The following is a 22,313-nucleotide window of genomic DNA, read 5'->3' as shown; positions in this document are numbered from 1 at the left end:
AATGTTTTTCTCCACTATACAGCCAGATCTTTCATTATGCAGCTGTACAGTACCTGAAGCCTCTTTATGTGAACAGCTTTGTCTTGTGTTGATAGCTGGTGTCTCTTGTGTATTATGGAGTGGTTGGTTAAAAAATGCACGCCGGCATTCATGATACTGATTCAACTTAATTGTTAATCAGTTCAGCAAATTAATTCTGACGCAGTGCAAAATTGGATCATTGGAAAACGTTAAAATGGATCATTTATGCACAACATTGTTAAGTGTCAACTTTTCTTTTTAGTCATCAACCTGAAACACTTCATCTGCACTCCATTCATTTGCACTAATTTTAAAGTCTGTTGGAGACCGTCACTCTGTGGTATTATGTGTTCTGTACTTTCAGACCATTTATTCAGATCATACATTCAGACCATACCTTCACCCTATAAGGGTAGATGGCTACAAACAAGCTTCAAAGAACTGCACAAACCGAGAGCTATTCATGTTTACATCAGATTTAATTTGTTATTCGGGATTATACATTTATAAAAGGATTATGAAAGTGTTATCAAGACAATTATCTTTTAGCCGCTGAATTTTAAAACGTATTTATAATAATGATTAACCGTTGCCATGAGGATCTAGTTGACCTTTTATGCCCAGCTGTACAAGCATGCCACTCTCAGAAAAAAAGGTACAAAAGATGTCACTGTGGTGGTACCTTTTCAAAAGGTACACCTTTGTACCTAAAGAGTGCATATTAGTACCTAAATGGTGCATTAGAACCCTTTTGAAGCTGTCCAGTGACAGCTTTTGTACCTTGTTTTCTGAGATTGTGGGGGTGGGGGTGGGCGTGGGGGTGGGGGGGGGGGGGGATAAATCTAAATAATATAATTTGTAATTAGCAGAATTGATTGGAGATATAGCTATACTGCAAGTAATTTGTAATAATTAATTAGTAATAATAATAGGTGAAAATAGAAACTGTTCACAAGTAACTTTTCAAAATTCTTATTTCAAAACTCCCAACAAGTCATCAAAAATGTTTTGACTATATTCACTACTTGTAAAAATAGTACCCCAAATAATAAAACATAAAGTGAATGAAATGTTCACATTAAATTTCATAATAATATGAATGAATATGAATTAAAAAAAATATATAAATCATAAATTATATATATATATATATATATATATATATATATATATATATATATATATATATATATATATATATATATATATATATATATATATATATATATATATATATATATATATATATATGTGTCTGTACTGTCTAGGTAGGCTGCTCACTAGATTTAAAGACAGGCTTTATGACTAAATAAAATGTAGGTTTCCAACACATGAGAGCGCAGGCGCATCGATTTGGCATATAGGAGCCAATCCTCGCATGGACTCGCCATTTGCGCACAGGATGAGCTGGAAAGGAATATCACCGGACTAACAGTACAAACCGTATTAATGGAAATATGCGTCTATATTGGACACTTGAGTTTCGAAATGCGCAAGAACTGATTTGAAAACATGTCTGACGCAACATTAACCCCGACACCAGATGTAAAGTTTCTGAGTGACTCTCTGGAGCGCAACAACACCAGCACCGCTCCGGAGCATCCACACTTGCATTCAGGCATCATCATCGCAACCGTTTACGCGCTCCTCATTACTGCTGGACTCATTGGTAATGTGACGCTCATTAGGACGTTTTGCATCGTGAAATCCATGCGCAATGTCCCCAATCTGTTCATGTCGAGTCTCGCCCTCGGAGACGTGCTGCTGCTGGTCACCTGTGCGCCCGTGGATGCCAGCAAGTTTCTGGCGGATGAGTGGCTGTTTGGGCGGCTGGGTTGTAAACTCATTCCGTTCTTTCAACTGACTTCAGTCGGAGTGTCGGTGTTCACGCTCACAGCGCTGGCAGCGGACAGGTAACGAGATATATCCTTTATTAGCATCAGTTCAGAAAGCAAAACAATACCATTTAAGTTGAAATATATTTTTAATGTCATTAATTACAATCATCACAACGTGTTGATGAAGCAAGCTCCTCGAAATGATAACGAAATTACTCATAGTCATCATTAACATAAACACTTATGTAAAATGTCACTAAATATTATTATTATGCTGAGTTCAGCTAAAGTGGAAAATCAGGTATAATGGGTCATTAAGTTTAATGATTGATTGCCTTTTAGATATCATAAGTCATTAATAATTACCTCTAAAGTCTTTGTCAATTAATCAAGCTTGATAATGGGGATGTTCTTTTTAAACATAACCTATACAAAAAGACAGCTATAAAACATTATTTTGGTTTTTAAATGGTTATTGAATGGTCAATTATAAAATGTGTTTGTACTACAAGAGATGTATTTATTTGTTTGTGAGGGTTTTTAGGCTTCAGGGTCTGGTCCAAGGTGACTAGTAAGTGGGAGTGAGACTGACCTGGCAGACCTTGAACAAGTTGGTAGGGTTGATAGACCAGTAACTACCCACCTGAAATTCCATCACGAAAATCTAAAGATATGACATGCTTTTTCGAGTAGGGACACAGACTAATTATTCTGTCAGTTTCAATAGAAGAAAACTGTAATGCCACATGCAGGTAACTCAAAATCCCACTCAAAGTGCCACTTTAGCCTCACACATTTTTTAAATTAATAATAATAATAATACATTTTTTTGTGTAATTCACAATGTAAGAGAGAAAAGGTGTATAATAAACCCAGACTTTAGCAATCCAGGTACTGATTCTATTCTATTCTATTTTATTTATAAAATATCTGCATTTATATAATCCCATATACTCAAGGCTCCAATTTTATGCCTTCTTGGTCTGTCAGTTCTCTTGAGGAAGTGTGTGACTTGGTGTCTGATATAGCAGGTGAACGGAAATGAAAAAGAACATGCTTAATGATGGAGAAAACTGCTTCCTCTGCCTGTGAGTGTCGATTCTAGAGAACCCACCTCCAGAACAATGGATCAACTCAGGGTTGAGTTGCCCTCGCGTTAAATGAGAAACAGTTGATAGTGTGGTGAAGTGATTCATATTTTTATATCAATGCCAGAACTTGAAGGTGCTCAGAAATTCATTAAGAGTCAGAGATTTATTGGTGAGTTTTTCCTTACCATTGTTGACTTTGTCTTGTTCACTGAGGGGATTGTGAGGCAATGTTCTTAGTAAAGCTGCTTCGGAAAAACACGGATATTGTGATATGCACTACACAAATTCATGTGATTGAAATCAAATTCCACTTACACTTATCTCCCTCTGATAAAGAAAACGAAAAATGAATTAGCAGGAAGACTGTGCCATGATCTATGTGGTGGGAGTCTGATTAACACTGGAGGCTAATCTGTTTAGGTGAACGGCAATAAACAACAGATGGTAAATGGAACTCGTAGGTGGGAGGATCTTTTCCTGTGGTCTGGATCTGATGGGCTTCAAATCAGTCATAGAATAGGCTACTCTCACTTCTGGTAAAAAAAAGAAAAAAAGATGGGATTTGAAGTTTGTAATGTTCTGAAAGATACATATTATTATAATATTATATATTAATACAATATATATTTCCATTAATTGAAAATATGTATATTATGCATACAACGTATTTTGAGAGTGTAGGGAAACTGACTCTATATCATTTGAAGTTCTTCTTGGGAGTAGGCAGACAGTAAAGTGTTTGTTTGTCACGATTTGCTTGTTGCAATTCTCTGATTGGTGGAGTTTGAATCATGGGTAATGTAGATTCTCAACATGCCTGCAATTAAACATTATTATTTAAAAAACAAGTTAAAATAATGTGGGCTAATGTACTTCAACAAAAGCATATACAATCGATTAACTTGTTGCTGGGGATATATGTTTTGTTAAAGGCATAATGGACAATTATTCTGTTCTTAGCTGATCCATTAAAAAAATTGTAACATTAGGTTACATACAACTAAACTGAACCAAAGACTATAGATATTCAAGGTTGGTTCACTCCTATTACTCCTATCACTCTTCTATTCTATATCTATTATCTTTAAAATAAAACATTTTATTTTTGGATTGTTCTACTGACGAAACAATGCAAAAATTAGCCTGGTTAAAACCAGACCATCAGTAGTAACTGAGTTATGGTCTGGCAAAGCTTCATTAATAACTCATTTCCAAAGGGGCGTCACCAACGGACGTCGCTCAAATGCCTCTGGGCGCAATTGGATAGACCTAAAACCAATCAGAGCGATCGTCATCGTGTAAAGCCATATGCTGCGTCCCAATTCTCCTAAGTTACACTACCCCATAAAAGTATGTACTCTTTTTGTGAAGAAAAGGTATTTACTTTTGAATGTGTAGCAAAAGAGTAGGCAAGCTTTGGGACATACTACTTCGTCATCTTTATCGGACGGATCTGTCGCGTGCATCCTGTCACGTAAACTGCCCTGTCAATCATCTTGTCACACTTAAAATCCTCTATTAAATCTAATTTAATTTCCTACCGTTTCGGAGAGAAATGTAGTAGCACGTTCATCTGCCAGTGGGTCTTTCATGGAGACTGTCCATATATAATAATGCATTTAAAAGTTGCTGCGCTTCACCAACGGACGTCGCTCAAATGCCTCTCGGCGCAATTGGATAGACCTAAAACCAATCAGAGCGATCGTCATCGTGTAAAGCCCGCCTCAACGTTTCTGATTGGTGCCTCGATTTGGACGGATTAGAAATGGGCTTGAATGGGCTCTTTGCCAGACTACTTGCAGAGCAAATCTAAATTTGCCGGAAGTTGTCTGGGTTTTCCCAGGCTATGCAAAAATATCTATCCCAGAAATCTATCGGCAAAAAAAACAGTATGAGCTGTGGAAAATTACAAGTTATCTAGGAGATTTATACAGCTTTTTTACAGCGGATGACTGCAACTGAAAACACAGTAAGTCTTGGGGAGAAACTGCAACGCGCAATATGGCGGAATACATCCTGCCTTCTAAATAAAGGAGCCAATCGCTGATTGGTAAAGTCATCGCGTCACTGCAGCTGCCGTTAGAAGCTCTGGTTCCCATAGAAACCTGAGACTCGCACTTGTCTCAGAATGTTATTTAATTAGGAGTTCGGCAAGCAGTTTTTGAGATTTCAGGATTCCCCCATTCAAGTACTTTGGACTTTGGTCTTGGATGCCCGAAACAGTTGCCCAGAGGCGTTGCAAATATGGCCGCCGAGTGAACAGACTTTCCTTGAAAGGGACTTTGTCTTTGACTGAACTCAGCAACTCAGACACTGAGTTAATTAGTCACATTTTTTATGTGTGTTCGTTCTTAATTAAAACGTTGTCTTTAAGGTTAATTAAAATATCTCCTTCTGCTCCTGGGGTCTTTTTCTGTCTCTTAGATACAAGGCCATTGTCAAGCCAATGGATATCAAGGCATCTAAAGCTTCGCTAAAGGTCTGCCTGAGGGCTGCATCGATCTGGCTGCTCTCCATGGCCCTGGCCATTCCTGAGGCGGTGTTCTCCGATCTCCATACCTTCCACATCCCACAAAGCAATGAGACCTTTAAAGCATGCGCCCCGTACCCTCACGCTGGAGACCTGCAACCTAAAATCCATTCCATGGCCTCCTTTCTCTTATTCTATATCATTCCTCTCTTCATTATTTCTGTGTACTACATCTTCATTGCCAGGAGTCTGATTGAGAGTGCGATTAACATGCCTGTGGAAGGAAATGCGCACATTCGGAGGCAGGTGAGTACAAAGATCAAGTGCTTCAGTTGTTGAAGTTAGATTAACAGTTTTAATTGTTTGGCAATGAATAGCTGAGTAACTTATATAATAAATTTTTCTAAATGTATTAACAAAAGTTCAGTGACTTTCCTAGTTGACATTAAAATGACATAATGCTGTGTCCACAGGTTATGCTTCAAACCTGTTATTATTATTTATTTATTTCCTTTTTTAAAAGTGCTGTAGTTTTAACAGCAACTAACTTTGTCACTTTTTCTGATTTATACAAAATATCCTATAGTTTTCCAATTTCAAAAGATGTATTTATAACAAGCACCATGTCATTTTATGTAAGCCTTTTCCATGTTAGGTAGGCTATTTTTTTTCTTCTTTTTTTCTAGGTGTTAGAATGTTTTTGCTCAACATAAAAAAATTAATATTATATTATATTATATTATATTATATTATATTATATTATATTATATTATATTATATTATATTACATTACATTACATTATATATTTTGAATTTATTACTTCTATTGAGTAGTTGTAATATTTTCCCATTGCTGAGTTTGAAAACGCAGAGAGAGGTATTATTACTCTGAACCTCCATCTCTGGTTGTTGTAACTATTTGTGAGAGGTTGATTCAGTGGCTATTTTTGAAAGGTATTCACAAGATGAGACTGGATCTGCTCTGCTGTTCCATTGTTATGTGAATAATACAGTCTGTATGCATTTGAAAGGAACCATACATAAGGAGCCATTAAAATGTACCTTTGTCAAATTGCTGCTGTTGTTATTCTTCATCTATGAGACCACTTGGTTTAACAAGTTCCTGTTCAATATATTTCTTGTGATTTTTTAATGCAATTTATTAAACATAGTTTGTTCATATTTTGTTCAGGGCTTATAAACATAAATTAATGCATCATAAAAGCTATATTTATTAGTAGTTAATAAAAATAAAATAATAATAATAAAACTGAAGTGCCATTAGTGTAACCAAATGCAATTGGAAAAATTCCAAAAGGTCTTCCATTGGTCGAGCAAAAGTCCTGCCACAAATCACGACATTGTTTGAGCCAAATGTTGCTGCATCAGACGGGTCAGAAAGTTAAAACAGCTGGAATAGGAGATTTTTTTATATTTTTTTAATGATTATATTAGGACAACCTGTGATAGGCTATTTACCTCTCTGCTTCCTAGATTGAGTCACGGATGCGGCTTGCCAAGACAGTGCTGGTGTTTGTGGGTCTTTTTGCCATCTGCTGGCTCCCCAACCATGTGATTTACCTCTACCGGTCCTACCACTACACAGAAGTGGACACCTCAATGGCACATTTCATCTCCAGTGTGTGCGCACGTATCCTTGCCTTTACCAACTCTTGTGTGAACCCCTTCGCTCTCTACCTGCTCAGCAAATCCTTTAGGAAGCAGTTCAACAAGCAGCTTTGCTGCTGCTGCCCATCCATCTCTCTGCGTTCACAAAACACTAGGCGTAACACGCGACTGAGTTCACTCAAAAGCACCCAGAACCACTCTGTGGCCAGCTTCAGCCTGGTCAATGGCCACGCTGTCTGCCATTAGAGCTGAACAAGCATATTTAGCTTCTTCTTCAGTGTTATATTAGGCTAGTTCACCTAAAAATAAAGAACTTCTCTTCTTCAAAAATTTCCTTTTGCATTCCACAGAAAACAAATTATGACAGAATGGAACAATTCCTTTTAAAACTAATCATGTTTAGTTTAAGAGACAACAAAGAATTTTATTTTGGATTTCATAGTTGGTTATTTGCACGTTTTCATGATTTGCGTTGCTAAAACAACACTAAAAAGTAAAAAAAAAATTAAAAAACTTAAAACTGAGAGAACTGAAAAACAATGCAGGTGAACACAAAAACACTTTCGGTGTGAATGAATGCTGTTTGACGCATAAGCAGAGTGGAAGCAGCGCAGCAGGTGTTCAGCATGTGGAAGCAGAATGTGTCAATTCACTTGTGCTTTTGCTGCGTTCACGCCATTTCGTTTTTACCATAAATTACCATAAATTACCTGGTTCAGGTGGTATAGCAGCAACGTGATACAAGTCATAGCTCTTAGCAAATTACATGTTGTATCTTGAAATTAAAAGTTCTACAAGCATGTGAAGGCTTTTTACAGTTCAGAATCGTTCCGTCAATTACGACGTGGCGTGAACGCACCTAAACTGGCAGCATTTGTCGCGCGCAGCTGAACCACGGCTCGTGTACTGCAAATGCAGACGAGAATTATCCATAGTGTCACCTTTTTCAGGTGTTCTCCGACAAACACTGTCTGCAACATGCTTTGATTTATGATGTGCAGCATACTCTGCTGTGATGCTACTGCGTTCCCCTCACACACATATGATACATGCATATAACATGTTGTTTATATATGTGATAAAAGTTATCTTAAAGTTAAGCTATACCTCTAATTTTAATCATTTAAACAAGCTTTTGAGGTTTGCATACACCAAAAAATTGTTTTATTAAAAAAAATTCATAGTGCTGAAAGTCATATGGTGACTTTAATGCGAAAAACACACACCTTACTTGTATAATTTTCTTTACAGGTACTTGTTAACCCAGGTGTAATTTGATCAAGAACAAGGCACTGTGGCTTTAATTCAGCGTGAATGGCACAGCAAAAATAGACTTGTGCTGAAATGAAAAAAACCCTCACTGTTTATGCTCTGCATACACGTCCAGTGTGAAACAGGCCTTATACGTTTACATCACAACGATGTACTAAAAACGGAAACGTTCTGCCTTGCGTACAGACATCAGCGTTGTCAAAATGATCCCCGCGAAAGCGACTAAAACACTGTATTATGCTGCCAGGCCAGCAGTTGGCGATGTCACTTTAAAAAGAAACACTTTGTGCCTATTGACTTTACACGGCCTTTACACGGAGACAATAATGGAATCGGTTTCAAAAACATGCACTTTGAATTCCATTTTCAAAAGTTTACATTTTCAGGCCCCCAAAATGCCACTGTCATGTAAATGAAGGGCCAAAACACATAAAAGGTTTTCAGTTTTGTTCAGGTTGTTTCAGGTTGTTTCAGTTTGTAGGTGAATATCCAACACCTCATGGCAGTTTGTAACTATTTTATGTTTTGGCATCTTAATACTGTAGCTAATTCCGATTAATGTGTTTCTCATTTGTATGTTTTCATATGAAATATTAGCAGAGGAAAGTTTCTCTATACAGTCAAACCACTTGCCCTGTCCATACTCGTACACCTGCAGGCGCTGCTGGAGAGGAAAACCCATTTTAATGTGAAGGAATGAACAAATTTGATTGTAATTTACTCAGTATGTATTTATTTTGTTTTATTTGCAATATTTGGATATATATGGGGTTTTGTGTGTGTGTGTGTGTGTGTTTTTTTCATGGTGACTTGTAGTTCTACACTGTAAAAAGTGAACAGTTGGATCAACTTAAAAAAATTACTTCAGTTGGTAACACCTAAAGAAATTAAGTTTTCTCAACTTAAATTATCAAAAGAAATTAAGTTTTCTCAACTTAAATTATCACGTTTTACCTTAATTTTTTTAAGTTGATCCAACTGTTCACTTTTTACAGTGTAATGAGGTAACTGGGACTGTGATTATTCTAAATATTTGGAATAGATAAATATTTTTCATGCACTTCATTGTTTTCAAATGTGAACAAAAAATAGTCAGTGTCTTTGTCTGCTTTACAAGTAAAAGTCATTTTAAAAGAGCTGTATTGATCATTGCCTGATGTTTTGCTGTATTATTTAGTCAGTATTGTGTACAAGTTGCTTCCTGGCAGGAATGGACTGGGGTTTCTGAAGGACATGTACTTTTGTGGTGCCTTTATAGAATTATCCGTGTTATTTTCATGAAACTGTTTCCTTCATTGCTGTTTTGTGGTTCAATCCTTCATAATGCTTTTAGTGCTGGTTGTATTTTCTGAAGAGTATATTGATTATGCTTTTCATTTTGTGAATGATCATAGACAGTTCTTTACAAGATGAATATAACTTTTTGATCTGTAATGGTTAATGTGAATGCAATCATGTTGTTGTCGTGGACTTGTGATCTTGTTTCACATGAAGAAACTCAAGTGTATTTGACTTTGTGAATAAAATGGTGCGTTTACCCAGCAAAATAGTTGAATATTACTTGTGATTGTCCCTTTTTTGAAAACGTAGTGTGTGCAAACACTACAATAATCAACAAGCAATCTGGATATAAAAAAAACACTACAACAAAAAAACAAAAGAAAAAGGCAGTCAACTGAAATGGAGAGCTAAAACTGAAAAAAGGAGAAGATGAAGGGAGAAAGATGTTGAGTGGTGTAGTTACAACATCTACCAACAGGGGCAAACTGGACCATGCTTAACCTTGACCTCTTGGATGAGATGCACAGTCAGTGCATACTTATTAATCTGATTGATGATGAGAAAGATAAATGAATGATATTTAAATGCATCATGTCGAATGCATTAATATGACCTTTCATTGAGATCAAAACTCATTTGGATGTGCCCAGTGTTTGTCCAGTTCAGATATTTAATGCTCAGACAACTGATGCTATAAACACACTGAGCATTTATGTGGGTTATTATTTTTTCCATTAATTTGCAAATCAGAATAGCAGGGTAGAAATCATTTAAGTATTTTCTCACCAAGTTCAAATTTAGATATAAAATAGAGAACATATCAGAGATAAACACTCTCTTTAGAGACATTTAACAGCCATATCTGTCCCTTAGGAATATTTAAGGAGATTAGATCAAGTAAAAATAGATGTATGGGAGCAAAAAGTGCCGTTGAGGCCAGTCAGGCCTTTTAAGAATGGTTGTACTGAAAAATATCAAGTTGTTTTCCCACTGTTTCTTTCTTTGCTGTCATTTAATCAATCTGTAAATGTTTTTTATTTTATTTTTATATTTGGCAGCAGTTAAAGACTTCAGTTTTCCTTCATTCAACCCATCACTGTTTTTGCTTAGTTTATGACTAAAACTAAAGCCATAAAAAACTACAATGAAATAAAATTGAAATAAAAAAAGTTAACTGAAATAAAAACATTAAAAAAACTTTTCTCGTTTTCATTTAGTTTAACTTAATGTATAAAACTGAAATATATATATATATATATATATATATATATATATATATATATATATATATATATATATATATATATATATATATATATATATAAACTATACAGACTTATTTATTTTTTTAAATCATGACGAAATGACAAAAACACAACAAAATGACTAAAATGTTAAAATGCCAAAATTAAGAATATTAATAAAAACTAGTATTTTAAATACTAAAATTACACTAGTATGAGAACATAATTGCCCTCATTATTGACAGTGAAGCATATATAAACTAAAATATAGACGTGTAAATCTGTCACAGTAACAGGGAAAAAAAATATATAAGAAGAGAAAATACACGAGTTATGAATGGTAATTCAAATCTTTCCTGCACCCTCACTTTTTCTCAAGGTGTTCTGTTCATCTTTGACTTCATGCTGATTGTTAATGTTTCTTGCAAACAGAATTGCAAAGATAATCATTTTCAAACAGGTTTCTCGAACACTCCCCCTACATTCCATTGGTTGGGCAGACAGATCGTCCCACCCCCAAACTCATTCTATTGGTTGAGCCAGTGTCTGTGTGTCAGGCTAAAAGGCTTATTTCATTTTTTTAGTAAAGTTACTTTCACCAAGAATGTATCTGTTTATACTGCAAGTGAGTATTTATTGTGATAATCTGAATTGTGATTTGCAGGAATAATGATGATTAAACCATGTGGGTGTATTTACTCAGAATGATATTGTGTTAGTGCTGCTGGTTAGTGAACAAGTGAAAGCGCTATGTGCTTTCAAATAACTTGGCATTTAACATTTCCCCTGATGTGGGTTTTGACTTGTCAGTTTGCATCAGTAAGTGCTTTGCCTATATGCGCATCTGTGTGTGTGTGTGTGTGTGTGTGTGTGTACCTGGTATTCCCTACGTTATGGGGACCAAATGTCCCCCACAAGGATAGGAATATCAGTAGATTTTGACCTTATGGGGACAGCTTATAGTAGTGTGCGCGCGCCCGCGTGTGTGTGTGTGTGTGTGTGTGTGTGTGTGTGTGTGTGTGTGTTTAGAGTGAATTTGCACCTTTAAGTCCTTAATTTGCACTAAAGGTCAACAAGGATGAGGTTGGATTTCTTGTCAAGTGGTAAATAGCTGACTTGGAATCATATTGAATTCAGCCTTCATTTGCCCCACACTGCTGCAGATGACAGGTAAAATAAATTTAACAGCACGTTTTATCATGTATAATTAAACATTTGATCTTGTATTACAACTTTACTTGACGTCACAGAACTGAGGTAACATTGTGCTGCTATACTGAGCTCACTGAATCACATTGGGTTCAAGTACATTGTTTACAAGTGCAAGTCCAAGGACTTGAATACTATATATCATATATCGTACATTTAAACGTAGCTTTCAAATCATATCTTATAATTTAATATGAGTGAATCAAACTGACTACACCAACTGGAATGTTAAATGTGGGCCTGTTTTTGTTCTTTAATGGACAGTATCTTTCCATCACTCTCCTCTAAGTATGTGCAATGGGGTGCGAACTTCCTGTAAATAGTACCTCATCATCAATATCAGGGCATCGTGGGAAATGTATCAAAGCAGTTCGGCAAGCAATGCATCAATAACATACGTGACTGGATGGCACAGCATTTGCTGTGCATGTATGACTCTTTAACAACATATTAGTTTTTTCAGAAAATACATATTTTGCGCACAAATGAGAGCTTTCGGCCTTCATAACCGTGTTGAGTCATGTCCTACGAGGCTTCAGATCATTCTCGTAATTATACAGTTGCTTTGGTAATCTGTCAATTTCTTAGCTTAAACCTTGCAAAAACAAGCTATAGCCTTTGATCTTTAATCAGATATTTTTACAAGCTTCTGTCCTCTGATGCTATCACTTTAATTGGGTAAAACCACTGAAAACATTTCCTGAGTAACATTCCAGATTTGTGGACTGTACATAAAGGTTTGCTTTTGAAACAAAATGTGCCTGTAAAGAGTCATGTCATACAGAAAGAAAACTAATGATAAAACCTTTATAAACTAAGCAAGAATAAATAGAGAAACAGGGATAATAAAGTATAGCTATAATATAATTTGTATAGCTATAACATAACATCATACACCATTTACTGTATACACTATGTTGTTCAGAATCACTTTCAAGTTTTTAAAAGAAATTACCAGGGATGCATTAAATTGACCAAAAATCTATAATTATTACAATATACTGTAGACATTTATGTCATGACGGAGTGTTTGGCATTGGTAATGGATAATGTGAAAAATATGTCTGTTTGAAGTAGATCTGCTACGCTGCCTCTGCTGATGTCATTCTACATTGTGAATATAGTCAAAGCTAAAAGGTATGGCAATAGGCTTTTTTAGAAAGGAAAATTTAAAACATTGATTGGACAGTAACTTTCCATCACTCTCCTCTGAGTATGAGCAATTGGCACAGAGGACTGTGATGGAAAGAATCAATAAATCATGAATCATTTACTGCCATTGTGTAAATAATATTTAATCCATAAAAAGTAACTGTAATCTGATTATGAGCATTTTAAAATGTAATATAATCTAATTACAAGTTGTACATTTTTGGAATCTGATTAAATAATCCAGATGAAATTTAATCAGTTATACCCAGCACTGCCCGTAGCAGATCTATACAGGTGGAGCTGGGGAGGTGGAGGGTTTCTAGCCTGGTAATACCAAACTCTGCTCACTTTGCTTCGTAGACAGAGTCTGGCATATCATAATTGAAAAGCGGGGTCTTTCTCGCGGGGGGGCGCTTGTCTGAAGTTTAAAATCATTGGTTACCCGTAAGCCAATCACATAACGTTTGGTTATGGTGTGTGTTATACGCCGGCTCAGTCGCATCTAACTTCCACTGTAAATACATGTATGATGCGAAAACAAAACCATCGAGCGAAATACCGGAGTGAACATGGCTGTGAACGACTTTTGCAGATTATGTGAAGTAAATCTACGCATCCACGGTACAATCAGCGTCTACGTCACGGCTCTCAGCCCGCCCTCTGTTCGTTGATTGGTCGGCTGTTTTCAGGCCGGAGGAAAACGGAAAGCTATGACTCTGTCTCAGACTGAGCACAGAAGCAAAATGAAATTGAGCGGAAGTACGAAGTCTGACGTAGTCAGGCTAGAGGGTTTCTGAAAATGCGCTGCAAACTGCTATGCAACAGCAAACGCGGACCATATTTGAAAGTTGAGTAACAAGCTTATTGGCTGCTGATACAGTAGGAACCAATCGGCTGTGACCTATTCAACGTTGTGATTGCGAGCATATTGAGTTAAAGGTCCACTGAAGTGCCTTGAAATGCGCAGCATTATTCAATGTGTTGATGTAATTTCCACTGAAACAGGAAACTAACGTGAAGCCAGATTTCATTCGCCCCACTGGAAAGCATATTTACACTGTCTGAATCGTTCCCTATCCCCTATATAGTGCACTATGTGCCATTCACCATGTAGAAAATAATAAATGTGTAAACAAGTAACCGATTTTGGCCGCAGCTTCAGCGTATTTTTACGTGGGACGCTTTAGAGAGCATTTGATTGGACAGAAAATCTGATGAGAAGCTGAAGTTAAGAGTAATGTCATCAAAAACATTTATCCATTTTGGCAAAAAAGAGAGACTGTAAGTTTGTAGTATTCATAATGCTACAAATGACAATTTTTATTTCAATATTTAAACAATTTTTAAAGGCAAATTTAATCTGCCAGTGTAAAGTGAATCGCAAGGAATGCAATTCAGTATCTGCAAAAAGACACTGTACTGCCGTTTCCACTTCATTAGGCAGAACAGCCATTTTCACAAACATAGCACAACTGTGCAAAAAAATAAAATAAAAAAGGTTTTGCAAAAAACTAAATTAGCTCATTAGAATGATTTCTTAATGATCACGAATGAAACAGACACATGATTGTATCGATGCTCATCGGACTTTCTGCAATATCCAAACAATGAAACAACTGCGAGAAGTTTATTACAAATGGAAAATGTTTCAAACAGTTGCTAATTGTCATGGGACTGGGCGTCCCAACAAAGTCATGCAAAGAAACACATTCTCTGAGAAATCAAAGAACTCAAGAGCTGAGGAATCTGCATCCAATTTGCTAGGCTTTATAAAATGACATATTTTCCCAACAGAACTGTTCTCAAAGCATGGGTAGTAATGCGCACTGAATTATGAATGAATCTTGTGTAGAACAAAACCTGAATAAAAATAATTTATATGTGTGAAGGTGACATCCGCAAAAAAAGGTCTTTGAAAAGGTCTGTGAAGTGAAATGGATTAAATGTAGAAGTGTTGAGATGAACCAGCTGGAAAATAGAGCCAAGTACAGAGCCTCAGAGGACTGAACACTTGCCAGTGAATTTGATTTTAAATGGTTCTGTCCTCTCAGAATGACTGGCGGCTCTAAGTGGTTGTTGTGGGTGCCCATGTTTACCAAGTGCCATCAGAAAGTCTTCAAAACTGAAAAAGAAAAAATGACAGAAAAAAAAAGAAAATTACGAAATCAACATCAAACTGTTCTCTGCTTTATGTGTTGGCTATTGATTGAAGAAAGAGACAAAACGAGAAGCACTATTATTATAAAACGTATTTAATAGAAGAGTTAGCACAAATATTTAAAATTCAGTTATAATTTACTCACCCTCATGTCATTGCAAATCTGTAGAGCACAAAAGACAAAAGGTGAATTAAAAAAAATATCCTGGTCACTTTCTCCATATAATGATTGGGGACTGTATGTCACATGAGTCATATAGACCACTTTTATGAAACTTTTATGGTTATTTTGGAGCTTGACATCCACAGTTTCCATTAGATCAGCCAGGATATTCTTCAAAAAATTCCACTTTTGTGTTCTACAGAACAGAGAAAGTGTTTGGAATTATGTCCAATTTTCAATTTTCATATATGGGTGAACTATCTTTACTTAATATCCTAATGATTTTTGGCATAAAAGAAAAATCGGTAAGAAACCAGTACAGAATCAAATAAACTCAAAATAAAATGCATGGAACACCAGTCAATTCAATACCATCAAACCAATAAATAAACCAATAATCCAGTAGACCACGTGGCAGTCCAGAAATAACCCAACAGACAACCTTTAAAGCAACCACTATATCATATGTACCTCAAGTGCAGATTGTTCTGAACGGACATAAAAGGCCAAGAAATTTACATGGATGAATAGGCTATATGTGTATTTCTTGAAAAGCACCTCATTCAAAATGTTTCTCTGTATGCATCTGTAGATTGTGAAAAAGACTCCTGCAATTACACTCTAAGACCCCTGCAATTACACTTTCCCCATGAAAATTGTTCCAATTAAAACTGCCCTACAAAAAAGCCACAATGGAATAAATACCAACCTATGCAACTGAAGCCATTTTGATACATTTTGTCTCACATTTCTCTTGTGAGCGAGAAATAACATAATACAAAAATAGCACTTAATGACTGTGCATTAGTCCATCTACTGTACATGCATCAGGTGCAGAGTGTAACCAAGATAATTAGTCACAACAAACAAACTTTAATTGACACAATATATAATTAACTTGTTGCTTTTTAGATTTTTAGAACTATATATCTTTATCATTATCTTTATAGTTATCGTCCTTGTTGTGAACAGGCCTTAATGCTGCTTTCACGTCATAATTGTATTATGCATTTCTATGGCAACACTAATAACGGCAAAATGCATCTGCAGAGGTCAGGTGGTACAAGCTCTCTGAAAATTTAGAGCTTACAAATTGTAATTACAAGTTCTACGAGAACGTGAAAGCTTTTTAAGGCCATTAAAGTACTAGAGGCGACAAAAGCAGACTGCGTTGTCCCTTTGCGTTGGCTGCTTCTTGGCCAAAACCTGCGTTCGAACAACTGTGTAAGGAAAAAATGTATTAGCAGGAATCAATAGCCTATATTCATCATTCAAAAAGAGAAACTGAAACTTGAACTGTAGACATACAAATGTAAACAAAGCAGCGCTTACCAGTTTGAATATCAATCATGTTTATCTCTGTCTTCATTCCAGGCATCTCACGTTGTAATGAAAATACTATAGTTAGCATTTACTATAATAAGGATTTTAGCTCCATGTCCCGAAGTCAATGGGTTTTTTTAATGGGATTTTGGTTAAATGGCTGAAATAAGGTCTAAATTCATAAAAGTTGTGTTCAACTGTGGTAATTATCTTAATGGGCAAATTGTGTAAGTATCATACACTTTTGTTGATCAAAGAGCTTTTTGTTGTTGTTGTTGTTGTTGTGCCGTTTGGCCTAAAAAGTGAAGCACCTGTATCACTCTATAGCCCGGGACACACCAAGCCGACGATCGGCCGTCTGGCTGTTTTTAAGCTTCGGTCGACTTGGTTTTTCCGGTGTGTTCTGCACCGTTGGCTCTAGTCGAACAGGGTCAGGTTTTTTGGGGGGCGATTCATCATGTAGGCTAGAATTGGCGTCGGGTTGTTGGTGAAAGAGAGAACTCTGATTGGCTGTTCAGTTTTGTAAATGAGTCTAGAGAGAGTCCACAGATGTACAGACAGAAGGCTGTTCTAATTTTACACCATCTTACCTGAGTGTGGTAAGTTTTTTTGGGCGAATATTTTAATAATAAAATGAGACAAGTGGAATAAATTAAGTAATCAGCATGATTGATATTCAAAACAGTAAGCACACACTGATTTGTTTACGGTTTGTGTTGGTTTTTTGACGAATGACAAATATATCTGCAGAACTTTTGTCAGATATCTCCTTTACACGCAGGCGCAGAACGCGCATGCTAGTTGACAGTCGCCTGCAGTCCTTTCGGTGTTTTCAAGTGTAGCTTTTTTGCCCCGACACAGGCAAAAAAGGAAGCTTTCATCAGCACTTGTTCTTTAGTGTTGGTTTGGTGTGTCTACCTTATGGCCCCGACGCCGATTCACTATGCTGAATCAGGCGAATTTCCGCCGACGTGTGAAACACACTGTAAAACTAGCCCAACAGACACCAACGGCCGATCGTTGGCTTTGTGTGTCATGGCCCTTACACGTCGGAATCTCATAATTATGGTAATTCCGACATGGCGTGAAAATACCTTAAAATGCAGAGAAAAGCAAATAGCAAGAGCATAAAATACCAAAAAATGGGGAAAAGCATAGGCTCAAGAAGTGGGAAAAAAAGAATGCTGCATTAATAACCTTAAATATTTTATGTATATCTCCACCAGTATAATCGCAGAAAATAAGGTGTTATTTTTTACAACCTAAAAATTGAATCTTTTTGCAAATAAAGCCAAAGATCATTGGAAACAAAGATCCTTGGAATGGCATATGTGAAACAGGCCTGTATGTTGTTTATATGGAAATTTCAATGACTCAGTTGGCTGAGTGGATTGATAACAACCTGTTTATTTTTTCCATTTAAAGTATTAGGCATATTATGTTGTTGGCATGAAATTATAAGCCTACTAATAAAAAATTGCATGCGACAGGCTTGATATTTTTTAAGAACAAAAAATACAAAGTTCAAACACTGTTTAGTTCAGAGGTATTATCAGCATAGCTAATATAAACCTTCTTAATCTGGAAATATTTCAAACACTAAAATCAAAGTTTAAGAGAGCAGATATGATCCACCTTATCTGTGCACCTATATTGCATTTCATAAACACTGGAAAATTCAGAAGTAATTACATTTATTTCTACTCATGCCAAAAGCACAACATAAGCTATACAAAATATAGCTTTAGCATTTGCTATCTATATGCTTGTGTACTTTTTTATATGGGTTAAAAGACAATAACTTATAATTCTTATTTTCAAGAATGTATATATCAAAGGCAGAAATGAAGGATGAAATATTTCTATGTAGTTTTCTTATGCAAGGATTTAATCTATTAAAAGTCTACTTTACTGAAAGTCAGTCAAAGTTTACGACAAAGTTCATGATAATGTCACCAATCAATACTGTTAAAGGCAATTTCAAGACTTTTGGACACCATTTTTTAAAACTTAAAAGTAAAAAATTGTGTTTGTTTATAATTTGATTAAAACTCATTATAAGCGTCTCCTTGTTCTTATGAACTTTACTGGACTGTACATTTTTTAACTCCCCTCTGGGACTAAGATAACTAGATCAGAGCCAGACAGAAATATCTAAACAAGATCAGAGCTTATTATATCATAATCTTATAACTTAGAAAGTACACAGAGTTGAGACAGGTTCAGGACACTAATATTTCAGTATGATGTAGGAACGCAGACAAAAACACCCATGAGACTCTCATTTCCCATTTTTCATATTTTGTTGTGCCTTGCACTTCATCTATGCCCTGGAACCCTTTCATGTTGCTATGAGGTCACATGCTGCCCGTTCACACGCCGACAAGCAGTGTTTAGTTCTGACAGTCTGACCTGAATAAGTGTCTGTGGCTCTTCCATGAATATGTTGGAGAATGTTGTGTGGAAATGCCGGCACTGGAGCTTCAAAACTGTATAAGATGAAATTGAATCTCTACGGGAAGCATGATTTCGAAGACCATCAGAAAAAAAAGGAGGTCAGTCTGCTGTCAAAACTGTTTTGTACTGAACAGTTTGAGGTTTTTGTTGTATCCTAAAATTGTGTTCTCAAATCCAATACACTTTTCTAATATAAAGTAGCAAATAGCCAAAATTAATCAGTTCTTTTGAAAGTTTAAGCAAATGGATTTGATTTTGATTGCTTTGGGGCTTTTATTTTTTATTAAAAACACTGGACAAACAATAGCGTTTACGGCAGCAGTTCTGCAACCATCAGAATCAATCCAGTTGTAACAAATAAACCTGATTTTAGGAAATTTTGTTGAATTTTCCCCATTTTTTTGTCTGATTTTCATTTTTTGAAATAATGCTCAAGCTAAAAAGTTCATTTACAGTTATTTATAAAAGGTCAGTTTTAAAGAGACATTTATTTTAAAATTTCCCTTTATCTACTAGAAGAATTAATTGTTGTTCAAAAGAAATTAATTCAATTAAAAATGTCTCTGATAATTTCAGTCTGAGTCAGACTGAAATTATCATAGACATTTTTAATTGAATGACCTTCAGAGTTCGTGCGGCTCATTACAGCATGCATTATTTTATGAATCTGCTTATGAATGATGGTGCAGTTAAAAACTTGAACTCAATAGAAAAGTATTTGCATGAAGTCCTAAAGGCACAGCGACAAGAAACTGTCAGAGAGAGAGTGGAAAATGATGATAGACAAAATGATGCACAATAGGCTACTTAACTAATTGCAGACCTCAGGGAAAATTGAAATTATAAAAAACTTTGAAATTACCCCTTTGAAGTGCCTTTCATGTGAAGAGAGCTTCTCCAGATATGTTCACACTGTCAGTCCAAATTTGATTATTTGAGTATCCAATCTGAGATCAATCCTGATCTAAAATTATTGACTGTCCGCAATGTGTATCGCAACTGTTCAGTTTTGTCATTTTCTGCATGTCCGCACTTTCAGCATGTTTCCTATAAGAACGTCTGACATTTAAGTTTTACATGGCTTGAGAAATTCACACAAACCACGTGAAACCTGATCACAGCGGTCAGACTGAAACGTATTTCCATGCGATTTGAATAGGATTTCAAACCACATATGAATGTAGCTCGAAATGGATTTTTTTTTAAATTGCATTTCATGTGAAATGCAGATACGCATTATCAGAGATAAAATGTCCCATCATTGCTTAAAGGAACACGCCGACTTTTTGGGACTTTAGCTTTTTCACCGTATCCCCCAGAGTTAGATAAGTCCATACATACCCCTTTCATCTCCGTGCGTGCGGTAACTCTGTCTGACGCACCCACCGCTAGCCTAGCTTAGCACAAACACTGGAGGTAAACGGCTCCAGCTAGCATACGGCTCCCAATAAGTGACAAAATTACGCCAACATTTTCCTATGTACATGTTGTGATATGTATAGTCACAGCGTGTACAAATAACAAGACACAGCCATCTTCTAACCGTATACATACTGGGAACTATATTCTCAGAAGGCGAAGCACTGCTACTTCTGCGGAGTGATTTGCTCGCAGCACCTGAGAAGCCCCGTGGTGAGGAGCAGAGAGTTCGCTCAGAGTTGGAGTAAATCACTCCGCAGAATGTAAATTCTGCATGTAAATAGGAAAACGTTGGCGTTATTTTGTCACTTATTGGGAGCCGTATGCTAGCTGGAGCCGTTTACCTCCAGTGTTTGTGCTAAGCTAGGCTAGCGGTGGGTGCGTCAGACAGAGTTACCGCACGCACAGAGATGAAAAGGGTATGTATGGACTTATCTAACTCTGGGGGATACGGTGAATAAGCTAAAGTCCCAAAAAGTCGGCGTGTTCCTTTAAGGGGCATAATGACGGATGTTTTCAAGTGGTCAAGATGAATAGAGCAAATGAGGGCAGTAGGGATGCATTGAGTGCAGGCTTTTTCTTATAGGGACGTGAAGGCTGGACTGTGCCTTTGCCGCAAAGTGATCCGTAAAGGTCAAGATATCTTGGACATCTCCCAGGCATTTAACACTCCAGGGGGCAACGACTGTGACCTTCCACAGTAATGGACAGAGACTATGTGGGCAAGTCGCAACCTGGAGGAAGAGGGTGTCAATGATGATCTTGAGGAGATGAATAGGTTTCTGAGTGAAAATGTCAGGAGTGACAGGTTGCCTTTATTGTGGAATTAATGTGAAAAGTTTTCAGTGCAAAAATCCTGGAGGTTTTGTTCACCCTTTTATCACAACCACATGTCACAGCCCTCTATACGAAAATACACTTTTTGAAACTGTATCTTCTCAATAATTCAGTATTTTGTATGCCTATATTAATATAATTATTATTGTAATATCCATCAGATTATTTAGGTTACTGCTGCAAAAAAAGCATTTGATTGACCCGATTTTCTAACTGAGTTAGACGTTTCAGTGCTTCATTTGTACGATTCAGAGAAAATATTTTAAGAGAGTGAGTTAAACATTTATTTGTTTGCATCGGTATAAGCTGCTGTTGCAATACAATGTGGCAGAAAATAGCATTTTAGCGGCTCAATCCCTACTTATTGGAAAAATTGATTTCTGAAAGGATGATTACTGAAAAAGGTGTTGAGAACAGCTGAGCTGACTGCTGCTGTCGCACCACTGTCCTTGATGTTTGAGCCAACTATATGCCAGTTTGTTATACTGGTCGATAGTTATCATCAAACAAGGTGAGACATCAGACAGTGAGTCATGGTGCTCTTACAAATGTTTTGTGCTAATAATGATTTATTCACGTTTGCCCCCAAGCTGCTAAGACCTATTATTAATATCAGGGCTATGATGGCACTACTAGTAAATGGAAGTGTTTCCATGGAAATCTTAACCGGATGAAGAATACGTCAAGTAAAACCAGCATGAACACTATAGATGTATTTGTTCGAGAAAATTAGTCTCTTATAGTTGGGC

At 36.4% G+C, this 22,313-nt stretch overlaps 1 protein-coding gene across 1 annotated transcript; it reads left to right on the top strand.

Annotated features, from left to right (window-relative positions):
• The first annotated feature begins 1,369 nt into the window (after positions 1-1,369).
• On the top strand, positions 1,370-10,696 carry grpr (gastrin-releasing peptide receptor). Its single transcript, XM_082155038.1, has 4 exons — positions 1,370-1,934; positions 5,375-5,726; positions 6,915-9,096; positions 9,291-10,696. The coding sequence occupies exons 1-3, from the start codon at positions 1,534-1,536 to the stop codon at positions 7,293-7,295; spliced, it is 1,134 nt and encodes a 377-aa protein (XP_082011164.1). The 5' UTR covers positions 1,370-1,533; the 3' UTR covers positions 7,296-9,096; positions 9,291-10,696.
• Positions 10,697-22,313: the final 11,617 nt, after the last annotated feature.

The sequence above is a fragment of the Leuciscus leuciscus genome, assembly GCF_965113295.1.
Source record: "Leuciscus leuciscus genome assembly, chromosome: 23".
Taxonomy (NCBI): domain Eukaryota; kingdom Metazoa; phylum Chordata; class Actinopteri; order Cypriniformes; family Leuciscidae; genus Leuciscus; species Leuciscus leuciscus.
This window is presented reverse-complemented; position numbering and strand designations above follow the sequence as displayed.

What these genes read in the sequence shown, in the direction of transcription:
- grpr (XM_082155038.1), top strand. Translation starts at nt 1,534, where the DNA reads ATGTCTGACGCAACATTAACCCCGACACCAGATGTAAAGTTTCTGAGT. An exon ending in ACAGCGCTGGCAGCGGACAG is followed by an intron (nt 1,935 to 5,374) that starts GTAACGAGATAT and finishes TCTGTCTCTTAG; the next exon opens with ATACAAGGCCATTGTCAAGC. An exon ending in ATGCGCACATTCGGAGGCAG is followed by an intron (nt 5,727 to 6,914) that starts GTGAGTACAAAG and finishes TCTGCTTCCTAG; the next exon opens with ATTGAGTCACGGATGCGGCT.